The 23044-nt window shown below is 36.2% G+C and overlaps 1 protein-coding gene across 7 annotated transcripts in view; it reads left to right on the forward strand.

Annotated features, from left to right (window-relative positions):
* Nucleotides 1–2139: 2139 nt before the first annotated feature.
* LOC140739471 (matrin-3-like) overlaps nucleotides 2140–23044 on the forward strand; it is a 42634-nt gene continuing 21729 nt past the window's right edge. For 2 of the 7 annotated variants that reach the window (XM_073067797.1, XM_073067798.1), the window contains exons 1-10: nucleotides 8027–8058; nucleotides 9155–10046; nucleotides 15916–15977; nucleotides 16811–16849; nucleotides 17198–17292; nucleotides 17664–17701; nucleotides 18262–18396; nucleotides 18645–18776; nucleotides 19073–19213; nucleotides 19481–19612. In XM_073067797.1, the coding sequence (XP_072923898.1) occupies nucleotides 8042–8058; nucleotides 9155–10046; nucleotides 15916–15977; nucleotides 16811–16849; nucleotides 17198–17292; nucleotides 17664–17701; nucleotides 18262–18396; nucleotides 18645–18776; nucleotides 19073–19213; nucleotides 19481–19612 (1683 nt within the window). In that variant the 5' untranslated portion in view covers nucleotides 8027–8041. Of the gene's footprint in view, nucleotides 2268–2304; nucleotides 2459–8026; nucleotides 8059–8982; nucleotides 10047–15915; nucleotides 15978–16810; nucleotides 16850–17197; nucleotides 17293–17663; nucleotides 17702–18261; nucleotides 18397–18644; nucleotides 18777–19072; nucleotides 19214–19480; nucleotides 19613–23044 lie in introns of those variants that run through there. The other 5 variants (XM_073067800.1, XM_073067802.1, XM_073067799.1 and 2 more) reach the window with 5 other exon arrangements.

Consider the following 23044-nt stretch of genomic DNA (forward strand, 5'->3'; position numbering starts at 1 on the left):
GTAATTCAGGCTCAAAAACAGCCACACCAACATTCCTAGTTAAATTATCTTTTGATCCATCTTTCAAAATGGTTAACATATCACAATAATTTTCCTTAACATCTTGATGAACCAACAGACTCTCCGGCATATGAGGAACCTTAGACTTCATTAAATCATGCAACCTTAAAATCAACTAAAGTCATTGGGAAAAAAACAAGGTAGGGTTATCGAGAAAGCTGCAGTGGGACACAATCCAGCAAACCCATATTCCTAGCACGATAAGAAGCCAGCCATCTAAAACTAAAAACACTCTTCTTGTGATGTTCCCAACAATCTTCCAACACACTTTTAACAGGGTGATCATTCCTCTTCTAACTCAAATTAATCCAGTATGTTAATGTTAACTTCAACCTCTACAACTGTAAGGGTAATTGTCCCATTTCAACCAGTGAAGCCGAAACAGGAGACGACCTTACTGCACTACAACAAAATCTCAAAGCTTGGTGCTTGTATCACATCCAAGCATTTAAAATTTGAAGAGATGAAGCTGATCCATAAGACACAAAGTCATAATCAAGCACCAATCTAATTAAGCAAACATAAATTGTCAGAGATTTTCATGTAGCACCCCAAGAATACCCATAGACACTTGAGGACATTTAGTGCTCCTTTACATTTACCAATTATTTTACTGATATGGCGCTTTCATGTCAGATTATCCAGCCACATGCCGAGAAGTCTTACCACTGACACTTCAAGAGTTTGACCATATAATTTCAAATCAAGTTCAGGTCTGTTGATCCTCTTTGTAAAACACATAATTTGTGTTTTAACTCCTGAAAACTTAAAACCCCATCTATTCGTCCACTGTTCAACTTTATTAATTGCTAATTGCATCCTATATACAGTGAAATTGAAATTTCTACCTATAATCCACAAAGCTATATCATTTGCAAAAAGTTATTTACCCACCACAGTACCTATCTCAGAGAAAATATCATAATCATAATAAGGGGGCTACAAACAAGGGAAAATCTGCAGATGCTGGAAATCCAAGCAACACAAACAAAATGCTGAAGGAACTCTGCAGGCCAGGCAGTATCTATTGAAAAGGTGGTCCCAGGGTCATGATCACCCAGCTTCAGTTGCAGTAGCTGGGGCACGTGATAAGGATGCCCCCATGTCGGCTACCCCGCAGAGTGTTATACGGCCAGCTACATCACGGTCGGCTGAAGAAGTGCTATAAGGATCAGATGAAGAATGCTTTAAGGAAGTGCAAGATCAGACCCGAGGACCTGGAGGATGTTGCTGCTGACCGTAACACTTGGTGACAGCTGTGTAGGGATGGGGTTCGTAGTCTGGAGATGGAAAGAACAACCAGAAGACAGAAAAGAGCCAGGAGAAATGCAGTCATGGTTGCCATCACTACCACATATACATGTCCCACCTGCAATAGAGCTTGTGGGTCCAGGACAGGACTGTACAGTCAAAGATCTCACCGTTAAAGGAGGGGACGTCATCATCGGATTCCGATGGACAAAGTATCGTCAACGTTTCAGGCCGAGACCATTCAGCAGGACAGACTACAAACACTGACCTTGTGGGGTCCCATTCTTTATCTCACAGAAGCTCGAATATACGTTATTTACCCTTATCTGCATAGACTGCCCCCCCAAAAAACCTCGGAAAATATATAGCCTTCGTCACTCCTAATTTCCATAATTTAATCAAAAGACATAACATAACATAGCATATTCTTATTCAAAAAATACTGCTTTACAACTTTTTTTATTTACCGGTGCTTTCCTAATATCACCTTCCAAACATAAAACTGATCCAATCACAGTCTACACTTAGGAAATTGACTCTGATAAAGCGCTAGATCACCTCTTTTCCAAAATATAATTCAACCGTTCTATTACCCTACGTTCCATAAGTTTACACAAATGAGACGTTAATGATATCGGTCTACAACTAGAAGGATCCGACTGGGATTTCCCAGGTTTTAAAAAAGGCACTACTATACTGCCATTTTCCATGAGGATGTAAGATGGCCGAAGCTCCAAATCAAGCGCCAAGTTTACTTCCCCCTCCGCGGCTTTTGAGCACGATACGCATGCGCGGGTTACCCTGCAGCGCAGGCGCAGTCCGTTCTGCCCGAGCTTCTCGTTGCCTTGCTCGGGAGCGCGCGTGCGCACAGTTGGTTGGAGGTAAGAAAGCAGGAGGGATACAGCGGAAAAAATCGAGGGGAGTGAATTGTCAGACGATTTGGATCACTCACTGGGGTTAGTTTAGAAGTGGGATTTGCTTCTTAAATTGGACATTATGAATGTGGCAACAGTGAGCCGCCCTCATACTTGCCCACGAGGTTTTTTTTCATGGCCGGAGTCGGCGCCATTTTGAGATGAACGAACGAAGGGGAGAAATCCGCAGGCAGCCTCAGAGAAACGGTCACCCGACAGCTGGAGAGACCTAGGTATCCGGGGGGAGTGTGAGGACAGGGGAAAAGGAGAAGAGTGGGTGTTTTCTTAACGCAGACCGAAAATATTTTCGAGTAAAAACAGAACAAAATGGGCGAGAGGAGATGGGGAGAGAGGAGATGGTGTGGGAATGCAAATAAACTGATGGAGAAGAATGGAATGCCAGTTTATGTTTATATTGTTGCTGTCACTGGGGGGAAAAATCCCAGGGTACATTACGGGATCAGTTGTCAAACAAATTTCACATGTTCTGTTAAACTATAGTCCGCTATATTAAAATTGATAACAGCTTTTTTTTACAAAAAGGGACACTGGCGCAAACTAAATGTATTTCTTTTGATTTTATTATTTAGCCAGAAGAAACTTCACTACTTTAGCAAGGTATTTACAGAAAGGCAGCATGCAAATAATGAAAAAAAAGGGGTCTTACAATTAATCCTTGAAACATCGGAATAACGTGGGTGGGGGGGGGGGGGCACACACCAATTTCTGACACTGAAATTTTTAAAAATGAAACCAGCAAGTACAAGTAGTACAGAGCCACGTAAGGTGGACATGTGAATAGGTCTTGGAGATTGGTTTGCTGAAAGGCTGTAGAAAAATTGAAAGATGAAAGTAGATTTGTTTTTCTAAAGTTCATATCAGTTGTCTTTTGTCACAATTGTAAGGAAAGAAATAATTGTAGAAATGATGAAGGAATATTAATGAGGTGCAGTAGTTTTAGTATAAAGAGGAAAGATGAAATGTAAATGTTTGTAGATATGGAGACAATGTTGTTAGGTTGGAGCATATGAACATGAGCAGACCAAACAACGCAATAGGGCTGTTCCTTTTGAATGGAACGATGCCAGATCTGCATTTGGACTATTTAAATATCATCCACAACTTTTTTTCATATCACTTTACACTTTTGGTTTGTAAAAAAAAATGAACTATTTACTCTTGTGGAAAGTTCCAAGCCTCTATTACACATGAAGATTTCAATTCAGAGTAGCTGGATTCAAATTGTTAATGTTTTATTGCCATGTGGTCTGCCCCTGTGTTGTTGAAGTGTCTGCTGCACTTTCTAAATGATTTTAATAATATAAAATCAAACGACCTTTTAACCTTCTATATTCCAGGAAATAAAACAAACTTCAGGTAAACCTCTTACATTCTTTCAAAGCTAATACGGTTCTCTCTTCCTGGCCTTTAAATTTCCCTGAATAAATTTTCCATTTTTGACTGTCAAAATTTCACCTGCCAACACATTAGTCAATACCTTCGCTACATCTTTACACTACTTTTTAAGATTTGTACTTTCTGCCCTAATATCTCATGTGACTTTAATATCATTAGCAACTTGTAAGATGTCATTTGTGTACCTGTTTATTTTTTCTAATAATAATGATCAAGGCCACTATTCCACTGATGTTACTGATTTGCTTTTTATTTGCCTTTTGTTCTGTAAGCCCCTAAACATTTTTGGGTCTTTTCTATTTCTTGTTTTTGACCTTTCAAATAATTATTTATGCAGAAATGCACACCTTCACTTACCTGCATTAAAGTCATTTGCTGCAAATTTTCACTCTGCACTCTATTCTTGTCTTTCATAAAATGCTTTTTTCCCTATTGTTCCCTATTAATTTAAATAATTGTTTCTAGTATACGGGTCAATGTTATATGATTTAACATTGAATTTCACTTTTGCATAGGGGAGTGAGGAAAGATTGGGTTAATGAATATAAATGGATGGAATATGAGAAGCTGTAGGTGATATAGGGTGAAAAACAGTTAAGGAATTTATTTGACAAGCTGTACAAGACTAGGCTTGAGCAATGAAATTCAGAATTGAGGCAAAGTTAGCGTGAATGGAGTATTAAAGATGTATGTTCTGTGTATACCAACAGATGTGTTATGTGATGAAAACATCAAAAGTAAGGAAGAGTCTGCACAGGAAGGAATGATTTTTTTTTAAAATAACCTTTTGAGTGACTAGGTTTGTTTCCTTGAAATAATGTCAAGGATGACTGTTGAAACATGCAAAAGTAATGTGTATGCATTGATTGCTTTATAAACATTTTAAGTTCATTTTTTTTGGGAATGTGGGCATTACTGACAAGACTAGCATTTTTTTCCCTCTTGATGGTGGGGGTGAGCCACCTTGAAAGGCTTAATTGTTCTAGTATGGCTTTCCTTAATTATCTGGTCTTTAATGGTTATAGTTGAAGATGAATCTAATAATTTCCATTTATGTACATTTAAAGATTCTTTGTTTCATAGCAATATTGTCCAAAAAAATCAAGCTATTTAAAGTATTGTTAGGACATATGGTAAACTTTGTTAAAGATGTAGATTTTACTGGCTACCTTAAACCAGAAGAGGTGGAGATTTGTTGAGAGAATACAGACTTGGTCTTTAGCAATTAAAATTGAAGCTACTGGTAATGGAGCATGTGTATTTATGGATGAGCAACATGGTCTAACATGCCAACATTGGCTCTAAAAAGAGGAACAGTAATTGACCCCCACCCCATCTTGGAACTTAGTTTTCTGGGCACTAAATAGTCCAATCACTTTGGAAACCATTTATCCCTATAACTTTGAGCAGTGCTTTTAAGTTTCTTAAACTTCCGTTCCAACTTGTCATTCAAATAAACCATCCAAGATCAAGAGCTGGCATTTAAAAGCAATTAGATCAAATGTTAAAATTTTGAAATATAGTCACACTGATGAGTATGGCTTTAAATACCATCTGTGGAGAGAGAAATGGATATTTATAATTTGCTCAAGCTGGTCTGGTATTTGGTTAGAAGAGTCTGATTTAATCTTGTCTGTCTGCCTTAGATGTGTGGTTGTTAGCATGCCTGTCCAACAATTTTACCATTTTCATTTGATCAAGTTTGAACAGTTTTTTTTGGGAGAACAGCTCTATTTTCTAGCTCTTTAAATACATTCTTTTTGAGGTTTACCACAAGTCCATAGCTCATTGAGACCCATTGATACTATTAGAAATAGTTCACTGAAACCTTTATCTTTGACTTCATAATATAGTTTGTTCAATTAATTTATCTATTTAATTCCTTATCTATTCAACTTGGTCTGCTTTAAATCTTCCACCTCTGGGAAAGTTTTGTTTCATTCAATGTTGTGTACTATATTTTTCTTTAAGTTGCCATTTCCAATGCAGCTTTTCACAATTCAACAAAATTTTGGAGAATTAGTTATATCTGTGAATGCCTGTAAAGACATTTAGCACCTAAAACAAGTTTTCACTTCAGCTTTGGAATTGTTTTTTCTGTATCTAATCATCCCAGAGGAGGAATTTCTGATCCTGATGCCTTTCATGTCAGTGATAGTATCATACAGAAAGAATAGAAAGGAAGATTGGGCATGAATCCTAGTATTTTGTTTAACATGTTGTGAAAACGATGATTTTGTGAAGCCAATTGACTTGTGTTGCTTTGATAGTGGTACATTGGCCCATCTATCCCTTGTTTCATAATCTATAAGATGTGATAATCTTGATTAAAGTTGGAATTGAATAATAATGCCAGTTCTATCCTTCGATGTAGTGTATACTTACAGAATCTCAGTACCTCAATTAAAATTTTATGCTTGCGTTTAATTTTCAGAAAATGTTTTTAACCTTAGTTTGGAAAATCTAAAGCCAACATCCTGTTTGGCTTTAAAAAAAGAAAAAAAGTGAGGTAATGTACATGGGTTCATTGTCCATTCAGAAATATGACAGTGGGGAAGAAGCTGTTCCAAAAACATTGAGTGTGTCTTCAGGCTCTTGTGTTGCCTCCTTGATGGTAGCAATGAGAAGAGGGTATGTCCTGGCTGATGGGTGCCAGCCACCTTTTTGAGGCATCACCAATTGAAGATGTCCTTGAGGCTGGTGCCATACCAGACAGTGATGTTCAGTTAGAATCCTGACCATGGTACATCTGTAGAAGTTTACAAGACTTTGGTAACATACCAAGTCTCCTGAAACTCCTAATGAAATATAGTCACTGTTGTGCCTTCTTCATAACTATCAAATATGTTGGGCCCAGGATAGATCTTCAGAGATACTGACGCCTAGAAGCTTGAAACTGCTCACATTTTCCACTGCTGATCCCTCGATGAGGACTGGTGTGTTCCCTCAACTTCCCTTTCCTGAAGCCAACAATCAGTTCCTTAGTCTTACATTGAGTACAAGGTTGTTGCTTTAACACCACTCAGCTAACTGATCGATTTGACTCCTGTACGCCGCCTCAGCACCATCTGAAATTCTACCAATAGTTGTGTCATCAGCAAATTTATAGATGGTGTTTGAACTGTCTAGCCATACAGTCCTGGGTGTAGAGGGAGTAGAGTAGTGGGCTAGGCACGTGTCCTTGAGGTGTGCCAGTGTTGATTGTCAACAAGGAGGAGCTGTTATTTCTGATCTGCACTGGCTACATTATTGTTTCCTGGAAAGTGCTTCAGGAATTCTCTGCTATATATTGACAAAGAAAAACTTCTCACTTTCTTGATGTAGGAAATTGTCAATTTGATATAGAGAACTGAGCCAAATTATTTTTGCAATAATTTTAGCAACCTTCAAAGGAGGTGAAATCTTTGAAGGTTCAATTGTTAATGCTGCTTTGGTTGCTAACTGTTAATTAAAATTAACATTGGACTTTGCAAAAGTCAGATTATTAAAATTTGAATAATAGACCTTTGCCAAATTTGGTGATAGTATTTCTTTTAGAATTAGACTCATCTTTGCAACATAGGTGTGTAATCTAGGCCAATACTTCAGTGTGATGCGAAAGGACTTCCACAGAGAAGTTAAGCCTACTTTGACTGCCGGTTGCTTCAAGTGGATGTTAAGGGTGCTCTGCGTCTATTTGTCACAAAACAACAAATTTCACAAGCTATGTCAGTGATAATTCTAATTCTGAACATGTCAGTTGGTAATAGGTTTGAATTAAATGCTGCTTATTCTTTGTTTAACAGTAATGTTGAAGGTTAGCATTTAAGTGATTGCCATTGCTGTTGTGGTCACTTTGGAACCTTTCTCTGGCACTCTTGCAAGGCCCGATTTTTGCAAGTGCACATTCTATAAATGAAAGTAGTTTACATTTAGGCTGTTTATTGGTTCAGTCAGCATTTACAGTCTTTCATTCATGCACATACAAAATGTATTTTGTATGTCTGTATGCAAATATTTTGATAAAATTGGACAGTTCGATAGATTGTAAAAACCTGTGCTGAAGAAAAGTTTCTAATTGCTAGGTGTTCTAGGGTGATTAGGAAATAAATAACTCGTGTTGAATGTGGCTTTTTTTTGTCATTTATGGGATCAACTTATGGGAATAGTGTTAATGTTACAAATCCAGAGAACACTGGAAGAATTCAGCAGGTAAGACAGCATCTGGAGAGGAATAAATATTCTTCCCCATTCCTTTTCAGTCTTGATGAATGGTCTCGGCCTGAAATGTTAGCTCTTTATTCTTTTCAGATCCAGTCAGATCTTTTCATGTTTCAGCAAGTATGGAGAAAGCTATAGACTGGTTGATTCTCATTGCCTTGCCAGCTACCAATTTTTTGGGTACATATCTTGAGTACTAAATGCATGGATCAGCAAGGTAGGATATGTTGTTTGATCTTGAAAATCATTGTTTTAAGAATCTTTTCAGAGATTACATTTTCATTTCAGACAGCTATTATTGGTGATGTTTATAATTACATTTCCATGTTGACAAGAAATTTATGGAGGTAAATGATTACAAAGACAAATATGCATCGGCAGTATTTCAGTAGTCCAACAAAAGGTTCTTGAGTTGGATGCACAGCAGTTATTTTTCAGCAATTGCAGCTGTTTCTTGCTGGCTGGTTGCTATTTTAAAACTTGTTGGCTTTATTCCTTTAAAGTATTCCTTGAATTCTGTGCACGTTTTGGTTACCCGTTGATTCAGTTTGTTTGCTGCTGGCAGCATGTTCAAGAGGTGTCCTTGCCAGATGAGGCATTAAATCATTTAAAAGCCCTTAAGTAAAAATGATTTGCTTTATCAAAGTGTGAAATGAGTGCTGTAACACACTGCCTCTTTCTTTTTCAGTGGCTTACACAACACATCCACTCCATGTGTTACTTCCCTTTCTGTGGATAGTTAGATATCTTAAAAATTCGCAATGTGTTCTGAAATGTTACAATGATTTTATTGGCATTCTTCAATATGGCTGAGATTTCATATAGACGGGTTGGAAAAATCCTATTTACTTGAAAAGGTTTGGTGGCAGGTTACTATTCTGTTCGTACTTGCCATGCTTTCCTACAGACGTGCGTTTTGAGATTCTTATCGTTTCTCATTAATCGGTTGTATAGAATACAAAGAAATTTCCCACTGCATTGGGTTTTGCATGCAACTGTGAAATGTTGCATTCCATCTTGTTATTTACACTGTCTTTCTACAGACCAGTTTTGGACTTCTGGCTTTGAAGACGGATCCAGGCATATTGTCCTTTAAAGGCCTTGAGATCCTTGATCTAACATTTTTGTTTTAACTTTTCAGCCTGGCAAAAGTTCTCTGAGGAATCTGTGACATTGTCGCATCAACCATCTGTTAGACGAAGTTAGATAGTGAAACAACTTTCTACAGAGCCAGCAAAGGCTATCTACTAACCATTGAAGAATTGTTTTATGGTGCTCTTACCTGTTTTGAATTAGACTCTCTCTTGTGCCAGAATGTCATTCGATGGAGTTCAACAAGATCATGGTCGTGGCATGAAGAAAGACAGTCATAATATTGGATTCTTTCAGTCTGCAAACGCCCATGCAAATCTTGGGAGAATGAACCAAGGTGCACGAATGGGTGGCTATCTGAATTTTGGACGTGGTCAGGCAGTGGGCCTACAAGCTATGGAACAAATGCATCAGAATATAATATCTTCAGGTATTGGTCCTTCTCGATCCAGCAGTGGTTTGACTTCCTTGTTTGATGTGAGCAGCCGTAATCAGCCCTCACTTGCCGCTCAGAAACGGATTGATGCGGACAAGGCCAGTAATATTTTAGCAACCTTTGGCCTTTCATCCAGAGACTTGGATGAACTGAGCCGCTATCCTGAAGACAAACTTACCCCCGAATCCTTGCCAGACATTCTTTTGCAACTTAAAAGAAAAAGAAATGATGTTGGAGCATCTTTGAATTACAACAGAGGTGACATTTCTCCTCGGGAAGATCGTTCCTTCAGAGCCTCCCGTAGTGAGTGGGAGGAAGAAAGGCGCTTTCGGAATAATTTTGAAGGTCGTGATCCTGATGCTGATCCTGTGGTCAATTATGACCATGGTTCTTCTCGAGAGCTGAATTTTAGATATTATGACAGGAAGGACTATGAGCCTGAACGATTACGAGGTGATGACTTCCGTAGGGATGATATGCATTTGTCTGACCCAATGTATAAATATGATTCTGATTATGGAAAAATGGGGCTGCCTTCTCGTGGCCAAGAAAGGTCCCTTTTTGAAAGAAAACGAGGATCTCCTTCACTGAGCAACATAAACGATTACCATGGCTTCTTGCCAGGAATGTTCCCTCACTTGTGTTCGCTGTGTGATGTAAATGTTCATTCTATAAAGGTGAGTGACCTTTAATTTAAAAATTGCTTTATAATGTATAAGCAACAGTTCTTATTGGACTTATGGAAACCTCACTTGAGTCTTAATTTGTTCCAGATGTTCTTTGGAACATCTTAGCAACATGAAATTTCTACAAAATATCTTTTCATTGAGAAGTAGTTATGAAACTGCAAATCAAATTCATGAGCAGATTGCCAGTGAAAATTACAACATACTTGGTCAAATCAAAGGGGTGTGCAGTACTTGTATCCCATTGCGTTATCAGTGATAACATTTGTTTTGAAGCTACTGGGTGTTGGGTCTCAATTTATTTTTTGTTTCTGTTCTTAAGCATGTGCAAATGGTGCACCTTATTACATGCAAAATGGCTGTTCCAGAGACCATGTTCAAGTGGGTGTGTTGCCTACCTCAATAGAAGGCAGGTTTCTTTCAACATACTGGGCAATTTTTCAGAAAGCAAACCAAAACTCCTGATATAATACATTCTTGTTCCCTTGTTAAGAGAGAAATTTGGAGTATTTTTCTGGTAAATACCAAAAAAGGACCAAATCCTTGAAATCTGAAATAAGAGCATAAAATGTAGGAAATGCTCTATAGGTTAAGAAGCATGAAGAGAAATGGAAGTAACATTTCATGTTGATCAACTTGTCTCAGCCCATGATTTTTTTTCACAATTTTCAATTAACACTAGCATCATGTAGTCCAATGCCCTGTTTCTGAGTTACATTAAGAGGTTATTTCTAAGATCTGTGAAGCTTAAATGTGACAGGAGTCAACTTTGGTTCTGATAGTAGCTTCTGTTGCTTTAATAAAAGCTTAATGAAGATTTATATTCATGAGAAATGTAAATGAGTAATACGGTACTGTGCACACATTTGATTTTTTTTGTATTCTTTATATTCCTTTAGAAACAATGGGATTTTTAGTTTATTAAGTCTATTGTTGTGGAGTGTCCAAATGTTTGGTCTAAGAAAAAAACCTACAGAATTTAATAGATGTGCACAGCTATGATTTGTAAGATATTCAGTGCACTTTTCCTCTGAGAGATGTCAAAATGCTCAAGTGCTGCTTCACTTAGTGACTGAAGTAACTTCATGTGGTCACATTATAGTCGTACAAAGATTTGTGACTAGTGTGTATACAGTGTCATAAATGTCTAATAGATCATGATAATTTAGACCTTGAACTCAGATAGTCATAAGAATCATCTCATTAAGTGACTTTCATGTGATATTAATGTCATTTATGCCAATGCTTTTCTTTTTATTGCCCAGAGGTACTTATTGCATCAAGGTTTTTCAGCACAGTGACCTCTCTTTGAACAGACCAGAGGGTTTGTTTAAAAGTTGAGAGGTTGAGTTGTCATTGTATTGATGTATTATGATTGTATTATATTTCCTATTCGATTGGATTGGATAATGTTGGACAATGCACTGCCAGTAGTAAGTTCAAAGTAATGCCAAGATTAATGATGGGTGCTTTCTTTTAGTAAAACTTTACTTTTGTACTGAACTTGAGAGGATGCTGGTACTATGCTCAGAGGACTCTGGAAAACTGCTTGCTTAACAGAAAACTCTTGCCCATCCTCCTGATTACTTAACAAAAAGTGCCCCCACCCTCGCTCACCCATAATCAGTAGAATGATACCTGCAGGCTCTGGAGCCTGGTAGTGGCACTCTGAAAGCCTAGTCATTTAGATTTTGTTACTCAATATATGGTTTAGGGAGGCTTATTTGAATCCTGGCTCTTTTAAATCAAGCAGTCCCCTTTCCATTCTTGAAATTACACTTTTTACTCATTGTAGTGTGTATGGAGGAAAAAATGGTGGAAGAGCACCTGTGTGCAGTAATTCTGAACATGAAAATGACTTTGTAATAGGTTGTCACTTCCCTTTCTAAGGAGAGTTGTAGATTTTAGTCCTGTGCCGTGTGCTTGGAGCTCCTTAACACTATTTACAAATGCAAAGGATAAGCTTTCATTGGTGTGGTGTGCACTGGCATGATATCCCTTAATGAGATGATGTGATAGGCAAAATAAATTTAACCAATGGTTACGACATGGCTATTTACTCATACGTGGAGGGAAACTTAATTTGAAGAAGGAAGTGTGCTGCATTTGGGGTGAGTATTCAATTTGATAAGCTGACCTTATTAAAGCAATTAAAATAGACAACTTGCTTCATGTTGTTTGCAAATAAATGCCCGTTCAATCTTAAAGTGTATTACTTTCAGGAAATGTTGCATGGTCTGGTTTCATGTTGTATTACTGCAGTATAGAAATGGTAACAAGATAAATTATCATTGGCTATATCAATTCTTGATCTTCACATAATATATACTGTGTATGTAACAAATTGGCAGTGATTTTAAAGTATTAGGATTTAATTGGAAATCTGGAAGTTCCCCAGGATGTTTTTAAAAGTAATTGTTTTGAAGAAGTATTCAAGTTCAGTTGGGTGTTAGAAAAAATTGTACAAGAGAATGGGGGGGGAGGGGAAACATTGTAATTGATTGGGAAGTACCCCTGGTAGAAATGCTTCAAAAATGGGTAATGATTACTGCTGTTGTATAGAATACCTTTTAAGCCATTGATACTAAGCCCATGTCAACTAAATTATGTGCTTTTTCAATGTGGGTGCACAAAGAAATACTTCAACTTTTGTTTAGCAAAATAAGCCATTTAAAATTTTATGCTCACCCTTTCTATACAGATCAATTATGGTGCCAAAAGCAGTATATCTTACAGTAGCTTTTGAGATTCTCATTTTTATTTTGTTGATAAACACTTAAAGAAAACTTAATTTTAGGTTTGTAATTTCAGCTTGTTTTATAAATTATTACATTTCATTAAATGTATTTTTCTGGTGCACTGGCCACTGGTGTCAGGTAGGTTTTACGGTAGTTTTAGGTAAGAAGCATGATGCGAAGCTTTAGAATATGTGTGGATTAACAGATAAGTTAATATGTGCGGATTTAGATGTATTTGATTATCTGCGTAGTTAAGAATGGCTTTAGGTTGCAAAACTACGTTAACTTAACACTTTGGATGGAAAAAAAATCAAATCTTAATATTTTTGTTCCCTTTTTATCATAAAGATAATGTGGTGAATGACTTTATCTCAAAACATTGGAGCTGGGGTGCTGTAGTGGGAAGTAATTTAAGTATAGAATCTACTGACAATCAGTATTGGGGACAAACTCCAAAAGAGTTAATCTTTTTGACCTGAAAGATGTTTGAACTTAATTTATGAAAACTTGGTCAACCTATTATTACCTATAAAAGGTGTGGGGGTGGTTGCAGAAATTAGTGTATTTGATGGTAGACCTTGGGGGAAAGCATGTAGAACATATTTATTTCCTCTGTGTCACCAATGTGAGCATTATAAATATAGAGAAATAAAGGACAAGACTAAATGAGTTGCATAGTTTATTTCCACATTACCATGGTTTGACTGTATGCATCATGAGATTGCTATGCCTACAGGAATACAAATTACCTTCATTATATAGGTATTGTAAGTAAATACAGGTGTTTTCCCTGCAGACCTTTGGTGCTTTTCAATAAATTACCCAATTGTATATGTTCATATTCTGGCCTGCTCTTTTTAGCACTTCATTCTATTAGTGTCCAAATATTTGTCAGTGGCTTTTGAAATCCCTCATTATTTTCTGCATTTCGTTCTGTTAACTTACCTGACAAATTATATGAAGTGGCCTCTGAGCTAGATAATTCTATACAAAAATGACAAATAATTAAAATAATCATGGGATGTTTAGGAAACTAAACCAGTTGATTGAGCAAAGTTCCTGCAGATTTTTCTTGAACTGTTGTCAGAGCAATTAAACCAAAAAATGTTTGATCTTGAAGACTCAAAGTTTTCCTTCGGGTTTAGAGAACATGAATTCCTTCTCCTATTTGGAGAACAGAATGGTTTTAATCATTATGCCTGTGCAAAAAAAACTTGCTGAGGTTTGCAGCAAAAGTTTTATGGGCATGAGATTTCTGATTTGAATGAGTTAAATTTGTGAAACCCACATAGAACTACTATAAAATTTTCTGATTTGTTTATTATCACCTGACATGTTTCCAAGGCATGTGTCATTGCATTTGTCCTCTTAAATTGTTCTTTATTCCTATTCAGATTAACATTATTTTTAATTTACTCATTGGGTTCCACTCATCATAGCTTCCCTAAAGTTCTATTACATTTTAGTAGCCTAGTTACTGCTGCAGTTATAATATCAAACACTTCTATCAGTTTTGGTTTTACTCCAGACTTATCTGGGCATACTTTAATATAGCTGGCAATTTCTTAATTATGTTTAATTAAGTTTATGGGCTTGGAGGATGTCAATGTTTTCCAGCAATGTGTTGTTTAGAAGATTTTTGAAAAGACATTGTTTTTGATCCTGTAGTTTCTTAATAGTTTGCCAATTCCCTCCTAAGCAAATCTGATTTCTGATTGGATACAGCTGGCCATGGATTGTACAATCTATTGGACATTTTTGTATTCTACTATTTGACTGTAGGTGCATTAAGATTGAGCCCAATAATGCTCTCATTCGACTTTGGCATCTAACAGGTTAGCTGGCAATTATGAACACAGTTATAGTGGGTTAATCACATAAAAATTAGAGTTTATAAAGTATAGATTTTATTGATTTACAGAATAGTGTTAAGGAGCTCCAAACACACGGCACAGGACTAAAATCTATACTTTATAAACTCTAACTAATCTTTATGTGATTAACCCACTATAACTGTGTTCATAATTGCCACAACTTATACTTTATTGATCCCAAAGGAAGTTACAGTGTCACAGCATTACAAGTACACAGATATATACATATTACAAGAAAAGTAGAAAGAATAAAAAAAAGTTACATCAAACAGGAAGGGCTGTCATTCCCCACCCCCCACTGGCTATTATAGAACCTAATGGCTGAGGGTGAGTGACCCTCGTATAGCGCTCTTTGGAGTAGCACAGTTGTCTTCGTGTTAAAAGTGCTCCTCTGTTCAGCCATGGTGGCATACAGAGGGTGAGAAACATCTTCCAGAATTGCCAGGATTTTCCATAGCGTCCTTTGTTCTATCACATCCTCCAGTGTGTCCAGTTTGACTCCTATAACAGAGTCAGCCTTTCTAATCGGTTTATTGAGCTTGCTGGCATCCCTGTATTGATGCCATTGCCCCAGCACTTCTTTTCAGTCACAGGGTTTGCTAATTGAATAAGGTATGTTACAGTGAATAATCATTGAATATTTAAGTTTTCGATAACAAGCCATCTCCCCATCTTTTGTTTCCTCAATTTGTTTTTGTGAAGCATTCATCTCTTGACACAGTCAACTTAAAATTGCTTTGCTATTTAGGGAATGGTGTATATTTAAATTCATCGTTACATTTTCATGGACTCAGTTATGTAGAATAAGAACATGGAAATAAGGGTGAGGAAAATAGATGAACAGTGTTGCAGAAATTATTGTTTAAGATTTATCCTTTGTCCCAGTGATTTTTGTTGTTGTTGTAATTCGGGATATTTACTTATATACAAATGAACTTTATGCCCAGAGCAGAGAAATGTAACCAACAATAAATTTTCAAACCCTTAATCATACACAGTGTATATTATAAGCTAACATTTCAGGTTTTGATCCTGACACTTAAATTTCGTATAAGATTTTCACCCAGTGTTGTTGAGAATGAACCTTTTAGTATATATCTAATTTCTGCTGTATTGGATTGACCTAATTTGTTCCTTAAAATACAGATTCTGACAAGGTTTTCATATGTTTGTGCTGAAATATAGTCATATGATTTTGTTAAATACAACTTGTTTTGTTTTTTCCCTCTTCCCATCCCCATAATGCAGGAGTGGAACCAGCATAAGAATGAACCAGCACACAAAAGACGTTGCTTGCTGCTCTTGGAGATGTATGCAGTTTTTATAAATTTATTATAGATAGATTTGTGACATGGATTCTTTAAGTTAACATCATCATGTGAGAAGTGTAGTGTGGTACCAAGTCCGATACTTGTGTTGTTGGCTAAACAATCATAATCGTCATTTAAAACATGGCATTTATGAAGAGAATGGAAATACTGCTCTTGGATGGATATAATTTGGTTGGAAGGGATTAGATCATAGGAGGATAAAGGGTGCAGGAATATATTAGCAGTGAACATTTCCACAAAGTACCCAGCAGTCAACAGATGAAGGAAAATATTATTAAAAGAAGATCATTTCCTGTTTTTCAGTGAACCTTGCCTACTCAGCATCCTTGATAGTTTAGAATATTCTGTGGAGATTCCTTTGGGTGAAAATGAGAATATGGTTGTAGTCATTGGTCGCTATCCTGGGTTTCATTATCATCCAGCCCACTTAGTCTATTTATTTTGTTCTCTTCCAAAAATATTGCTCCTCATTCTTGTGTCAGTTGTATTAAGTATTTATAAAAATGAAGGGAGTATTAAGTATTTATACTTAATATTTCAATACTTAAGATTTATTCAATTAGATAATTCTAAAGCAAGTTACCCACCTCCTCCCTGCCCTTTTCCCTTAAATTTTCTCTGTATACATGCTTTTTGAGCACATAATCCCTGAAGATAACCAAGATAACTTTTGGCGGTGTTATTGATGAGCCAAATTGCAGTTAGGAATTTTAGCTCTCTTCATTTGCACTTACTTTTATTGAGTAACAATTGCTTGAATTCAGGGACTGCTTTTTGGAAGTATATAATGAGAATTTTTGTCTTATTTCTAGTTACCCTCAATGGGTTCCAGAAGATGTACCATCTACAAGGTATGTCTAAATTGCTTCAGTGATATTTAGGTAAGGAGTGCTAAGTTTGAGTGGTGCTTATTTTGAATATAGCGTAGGATGTGGTAAAACTGCATACAGTTGGATCTGTTTCACCAAACTACTGGTTGGGTGCAGCCTAATCTTTATAAAAGTGTCTTTTAGGCTCCCAGGTTTGCTGTTCAGAGATTGTGCACATGCACAGCTGCTGATTGTGCACATGCACACACGGATAGATCCTTTATTTGATTTATATTGCTTATCACATAGGAAGTGATGAGTTGTGGCTAGTAATTAGTATATTGATTGTACATGAATACTCAACTTGCTTTCCCTTTGGGTCAAATGTAGGAACAATCCTGCTCGACAGTCCAATCTTGCTCCAGATGCTGCGTCTGCAATCCTCGCAGTCATCAGACAGTTGGATGCACGGGACCCTCACGGAGGTCAGAATAAGATTATCCTGTGTGCCTTTCTGTTTGCAAATCACAGTGATTGTTTTTCTTGTGTTCATCTTGTTATTAACTTTTCTGATATCATTTGCTAATTTAGAACACTTAATTGTCTTTAAGTAAAAAGTAATTTTCACATGGAGTTGCCTATCTTTTATCCTTCAATTTATCGTATGCAGTAAATTAAAATGACACAGACATCTGGGATCTTTTATATGGTTTCTTTCATAAAATGAATTCGCCATTTTTTTCTGTATTTGTAGTTCTGTTGTATTTTCACTTGATCTGCATGCAGCAGACAAGTGTAGTAAAATATGATAGAATGTCACTTGCTGGGAGCTCATGATGTGTTTTTGTTTTCTCAGGCAACAGAAAAGGTCAAATCCAGAACAAGCGAAACATGGTTTGTTTTCATCTCATTACATTATGAAAAAAAATTACACTGTTTATATTTTCAATTTGGTTCTTTCATCTGGGTTTGAAAAAAATATTCCATTTTAGATTGAGCTAAAGTGGAATAAATTTGATAGTTACTGCTTTCTGGTAATAGTTTACTCTTCTGAAATGTATTCTGGTGAATTAATATGTAAGTAGGTTCCATAATTTTTTTGTGCTCGAATTATTACTACTTTCTATTTTCTGTTGAGAAACAAACTATTTGGTCCATTTGATCCTTGTTGCTCCTTACAAGCTATTTCCATCCTTCCTCCTGTTTTATTTAACACACCTTTTAGATTGTTTTTGTCTTTCATCTTTTCCTTAAGTGCCACCTGTTAGCTGCTTCAGATTTGACTGGGGTTGTGAGTTCATTACTCTTGAATTCTAAATAAATTTAAAACAATAATATTCATTACACTTGTGATCAGCTTAAGAGTTAAGTACACGAAATGATAATGCCATTTACTTTTCAATGAAATATTTGGTTGTTGAAACATGCCATTAAATTATCTTTCCTTTCAAAAGGCAGTGAATGAACCTGGCAGAGTACTTCATATGACAGAATTGCCCAAAGGAAAATGCAAAGTGAAAGACATTCTCAAACTTGCTCAACCATTTGGACCTATTGCAAAGTACTTGCTTTTAAATACAAAGAGCGAGGTGAGTAAAGGGAATTTGGTGATATCAAATTAACCCGTATGCAATTTGGCGATAATAATCTGACTCTTGTTAAACAGTTTCTAAAAGTAAATTTGTATGTGAAGCTTTGAGTATACAATTAAATTTGACTTTCTGAGAATGAAGTAGTTTTTAAAAACAATTCCTACCACCAATGAGATCCATAGCTTGACATTTGTAATGGTCACAAACATTAATTGAATTTTTTTTGTTTAAACTCAAAACATTAGGGATTTGTACAAATGGCCACAAGTGGACAAGCTCAAGCAGCAGTCGCCTATTACAGTATGAATCCAGCAATTCTTTATGGCAAGAAGGTTCGAGTGGATATATCTCTCAAATACAAAGAGATTGATTTGAAGGTAATTGAAATGAACTATCGGTGAATGTTTCAGTTATTGTTTTTTGCATTTGAGTCTTTTTTTAAAAAGTGTTAAGTCTTGCTGTTGGTGTTTCTTTTGCTGCTTCTTCTGACTACCAGTTGTAACATTTATGTCTGCATTTGGGGCTAAGCATTTTGGCAGAAGTGTTAGAATCCATCAGAGTAATATATTTGGGGAGAAAGTTCTACCCTGCATGACTTCATTAGAAAAATGATTTTAAAATTGAAAATTTGGCATTTAAGCAGCTCTTTCTTTAAAATTGCTCTTCTTTCCAGAAACAAAAACAAGAAAGTGGTGGCAGGGTGGCGCTTCTCCAGAACCTTCCTCCCTCTGGGTATTCGGATGCTGATGTTGTGAAAATGGGCACCAGCTTTGGGAAAGTACTTAACTACATTGTGATGAGACTGAGGAACCAGGTATCATTAAAAGTATTTTTGGTGTTTAAAGAAGGCAAGGGTTGCAATTAATTATTTGGTATACCGGCTGTGAGAATTTACTGTAATGTTTATAATGTCCATGACCAAAGGAGGAGCAAGGGAAAAAGAACTTATCAGTAGTTGAAACGTTGGGACCATGGATATATAGTATACAATTATCCTAACATATTGTGGATTGTAATATCAATGTTATGGTCAATTTTGCATCAACTTTCTCCTTAACTATATAAATGTTGTAACCAATAGGCCTTTCTGGAAATGGAGTCAAGAAAATGTATGTTAGAAATGGTGAAACACTACAAGAAAAAACCTCTAATATTTCGAGGTAGAAAGGTAACTGTGGATGCATCTCAGAAATACAGAACTCTTGTACTGAAGGTAAGGAATACCCTAATTGTATTTCTCTATGACAACTGGAAATATTAAAAAAGTAATTAATTGTCCATAAAATTCTCTGTAGCTTCCTACGATTATATGGTGGTATGTCCTTTTTCTTTTTTAAGTGATCATTCTCTAAATATTTAGTATTTTGACTTTTTCAAAAGCAAAGTACTACAGATGGAATTGGTTGTGATAAGTACCTTATCAACATTTAAAGGATACCTGGATAGGAAAGGTTTAGATATCTTTTCATTCACTATGAATCTATGACTGAAGAAAAAAAAATTGTCATATTCTGTTAATCTGGTGTCATCTTGGCAGACTGAGTTAATAATGAAGGCTGGTAATATAAGAACTAGAAAATGTTAAAGAACACTTGAAGATGCAGTGAAAGGAAACAAGTCTGTTAGCCTGTAGTTTTCATCACAGATTCAAACTGTTCTGATTTATTTCCCAATATACTTAGGTAAATGCATAGTTTGCTGCTGCTTTCTAATTCTGACATTGAGCTTTTAAAATATTGCATGATATTTAATTTCATTTGGGTCAAACGTGTAAGGAAGTTTCCTTATTGTCAACTACAGTATACTTTTATGATGAATCATTGTTCTGCCATGTTGATCAACACTTGGAAGATGGACTTAAAGTACCAAAGACACAGAATGTGCAATGCCTATTGCCAGGAATGATTGGCAACCACTACTATTTAACCGACCTGGCCGATATCTATATTGACACTGAACAAACTAACAGGTGGACCCTCTCCATTTCAGTTACAAGGCACTACTTTTGTATTAACTTGCATTTATTAAGAACAAATACAGTCTTTCAAAACTAGGCATTCAGAAGTGAATTCAACCACAATTTATAAACTACATGGTCTGGCAAAGCTTTCACTTATGGGAAACCAGAGTTCAATAAGGAATGCAGAGCAAGAGCAGCACCAGGCAGATCTAAAATTAAATGCCATTTCGTTGCATAATCAAAGATTCAATAGTACAGTTACAGCATTGTCATCTACCTGATAATGTGGAAAATTACCAGGCTTGCTTGGCCACAAAGATCATCATCACTTGAAGAAATAAGTTATAGAGTTGAGGTGGTGGGTAACTCCTTTAGTTGAGGAATCATTGTAACTTGTGGTTGTTGGCATTCAGCTGGTTAAAATTGATTTCCTTGTGAATTTAATCCCATCCCAAGACATAACTACAAGTGTATCTCGGGTGTTTGATTCTCATGATATGCAATCCAAAGGTTCATCGAAAGTCAAGAATGAGGCATGAAACTTGTTGCTTGTAGCCATTTTATTAAATATTTGGCTCCTGTAACAAGAAGTAGTGTTCGGGTAACAAAGAAAAGTCCAGACTACAAAGTAGTTGTGATCGTCTCATACCAGAGCAGAGATAACAGCAAATTGCAGTGATAAATATTAACCTATAAAAGCAAGACAACTGCTATTGAAAACTAAGAAAAATACAGAAGCAACTGTACTGTAATTACTGGAAATTTACTGAACAATTATATGTATATTAGTGATTATTTAAAGATACAAGCAAAAATGGGAAAGTTTAAAGAAACTACAAGAAAAATAACTATTCCCCAATCCAACATGTGGCAGTGTTCTGGACTGAATTGCCTTCAGCAGCTTCGTTGATTATGATTCTGAAACCAAAAATATGGCAGCTAGTGATTGCATATTATGCAATTTCAATTAAGGTTCTTCCAGAATATGATGTAGTTCATCCCTTGTTGTTCGCTTGCTGACATTGTTTAGGCAGTGGTGATCTCAGACTTGTATGCCTTCAAGAGCAGGGCAGAAGCTAGTAGTCATGTAACTAGTAGCATTTTGATGACCCAAAGCACAAATGTAATGGCGTACCTTACACTTGCTTAAATGATACCCTACCCTATTCCACAATGGCCTACTCATAGAGCATTTCCCAAACCTTTACCATCAGGAAGAACTACAGCTACAAAAGCTTGGGAGCACCTGACTTGGAATTAAAAGAATAACACAAAATGCTGGAGGAACTCAGCAGGTTAGGCAGCATCTCTGGAAAGGAAAAAAGAGTTGACATTTCAGGACAGCATTTTGTGTATGTTTGTATTTTCAGCATCGGCAAAATTACTTGTGTTTGTGTCTTGGAAATATATTGCTGGTCCTTCATTTTCGTGGATCTATATTTTGGAACTGCAAACCAAACAGTGACAAATATCATTACCAGAAGGGTTTCAGTGGTTCTAGTAAATGACTTGTGACCATATTCTCAAAGGCATTTAGGGATAGGCAATAAATGTTACCTTTGCAAACAATATCTTATTGTGAAAATTGAAAGAAAAATACCTGCTAGTTTCTACCATTCTAGGTAATTACAGTAGTTATTCTCCCTTAAGGCTTTACATTGTCCATTAAGCAGTTGAATTAGCAAATGAACTTAAGTCGTTTTACTGGAAGTCTTAATATCTAAACTTATCAGTGAGGTAGTTGACAGAATAAAACATTGGTCTTTATATTAACTATATGGGCCACTTCTAAGATGAGACTTGATGTTCAGACCATGTAAGGTGATGTGCTTTTTCCACTACCAAGTCAAGCCTATTTGGATATTGGTTTATCATAACTGACGTGTATGTTGCATGAATTAAAAAAGAGATGATTTGGCTGGTTACAAAGCAGTCACTCAATCTCTATTCTGCTTCTACAACGTGTAGGAGGCAGCCTTAAATACCAAATGCAGTTGCTTTGCTGATCTTTAAGAGGCACAAATGTATCACTGTCACGTGTTAACATTTGTTTGGATTACTGGATGGTGGGAGGGGAAAAGAAGTTTTTTAAAAAAGTACCGCATTTTTCTCTCCTGAGGCATTGAAATATCAGAGGCAAGGGGATGGGGGTTTTTAAAGATAAAATATCAATCGAACAATTCCATTCTGAATTTAGCAAAGGGAACAATGTTTGCTGGTGACAACACCTTTTGCGGGTAATAATCTCTGGGTATAAAAGATCTTTCTGCTGAGTACTTTGAATCCTCTTTCCAAGGAAAATAAATCTTTTTATTTGCTATTAAAGTGTTCAAAGTTCTTTGCCCTTGTTTTCACTGGCTGCTTTGTCATCAATGAAAATGGAAATGTACACATGAGAATCCTTGTTGCAATTCTAAACAATGTTCCTTTAGAAGGTGTTTTTTCTTTCCAAGGATGCAGCATAGATTTACCATGCAGCATAGATTTTACCTTCGTTTGTAAAGGTTAAATTATCCTAAGAGGTTCCACAAGTTAGCATTCAATTTCCTGGAATTGAGACATTTAATGAGTCATTTGAAGTTTTCAAATATTTATCTGCTATATTGCTATTTCTACTAGTTGGGCATAGAATAAAATATGGAGTCATTTTAGTAAAGCAATAAAATAATTAGAGAAATAGCAGTA

The sequence above is a fragment of the Hemitrygon akajei genome, chromosome 15 (genome assembly GCF_048418815.1).
Source record: "Hemitrygon akajei chromosome 15, sHemAka1.3, whole genome shotgun sequence".
Taxonomy (NCBI): Eukaryota; Metazoa; Chordata; class Chondrichthyes; order Myliobatiformes; family Dasyatidae; genus Hemitrygon; species Hemitrygon akajei.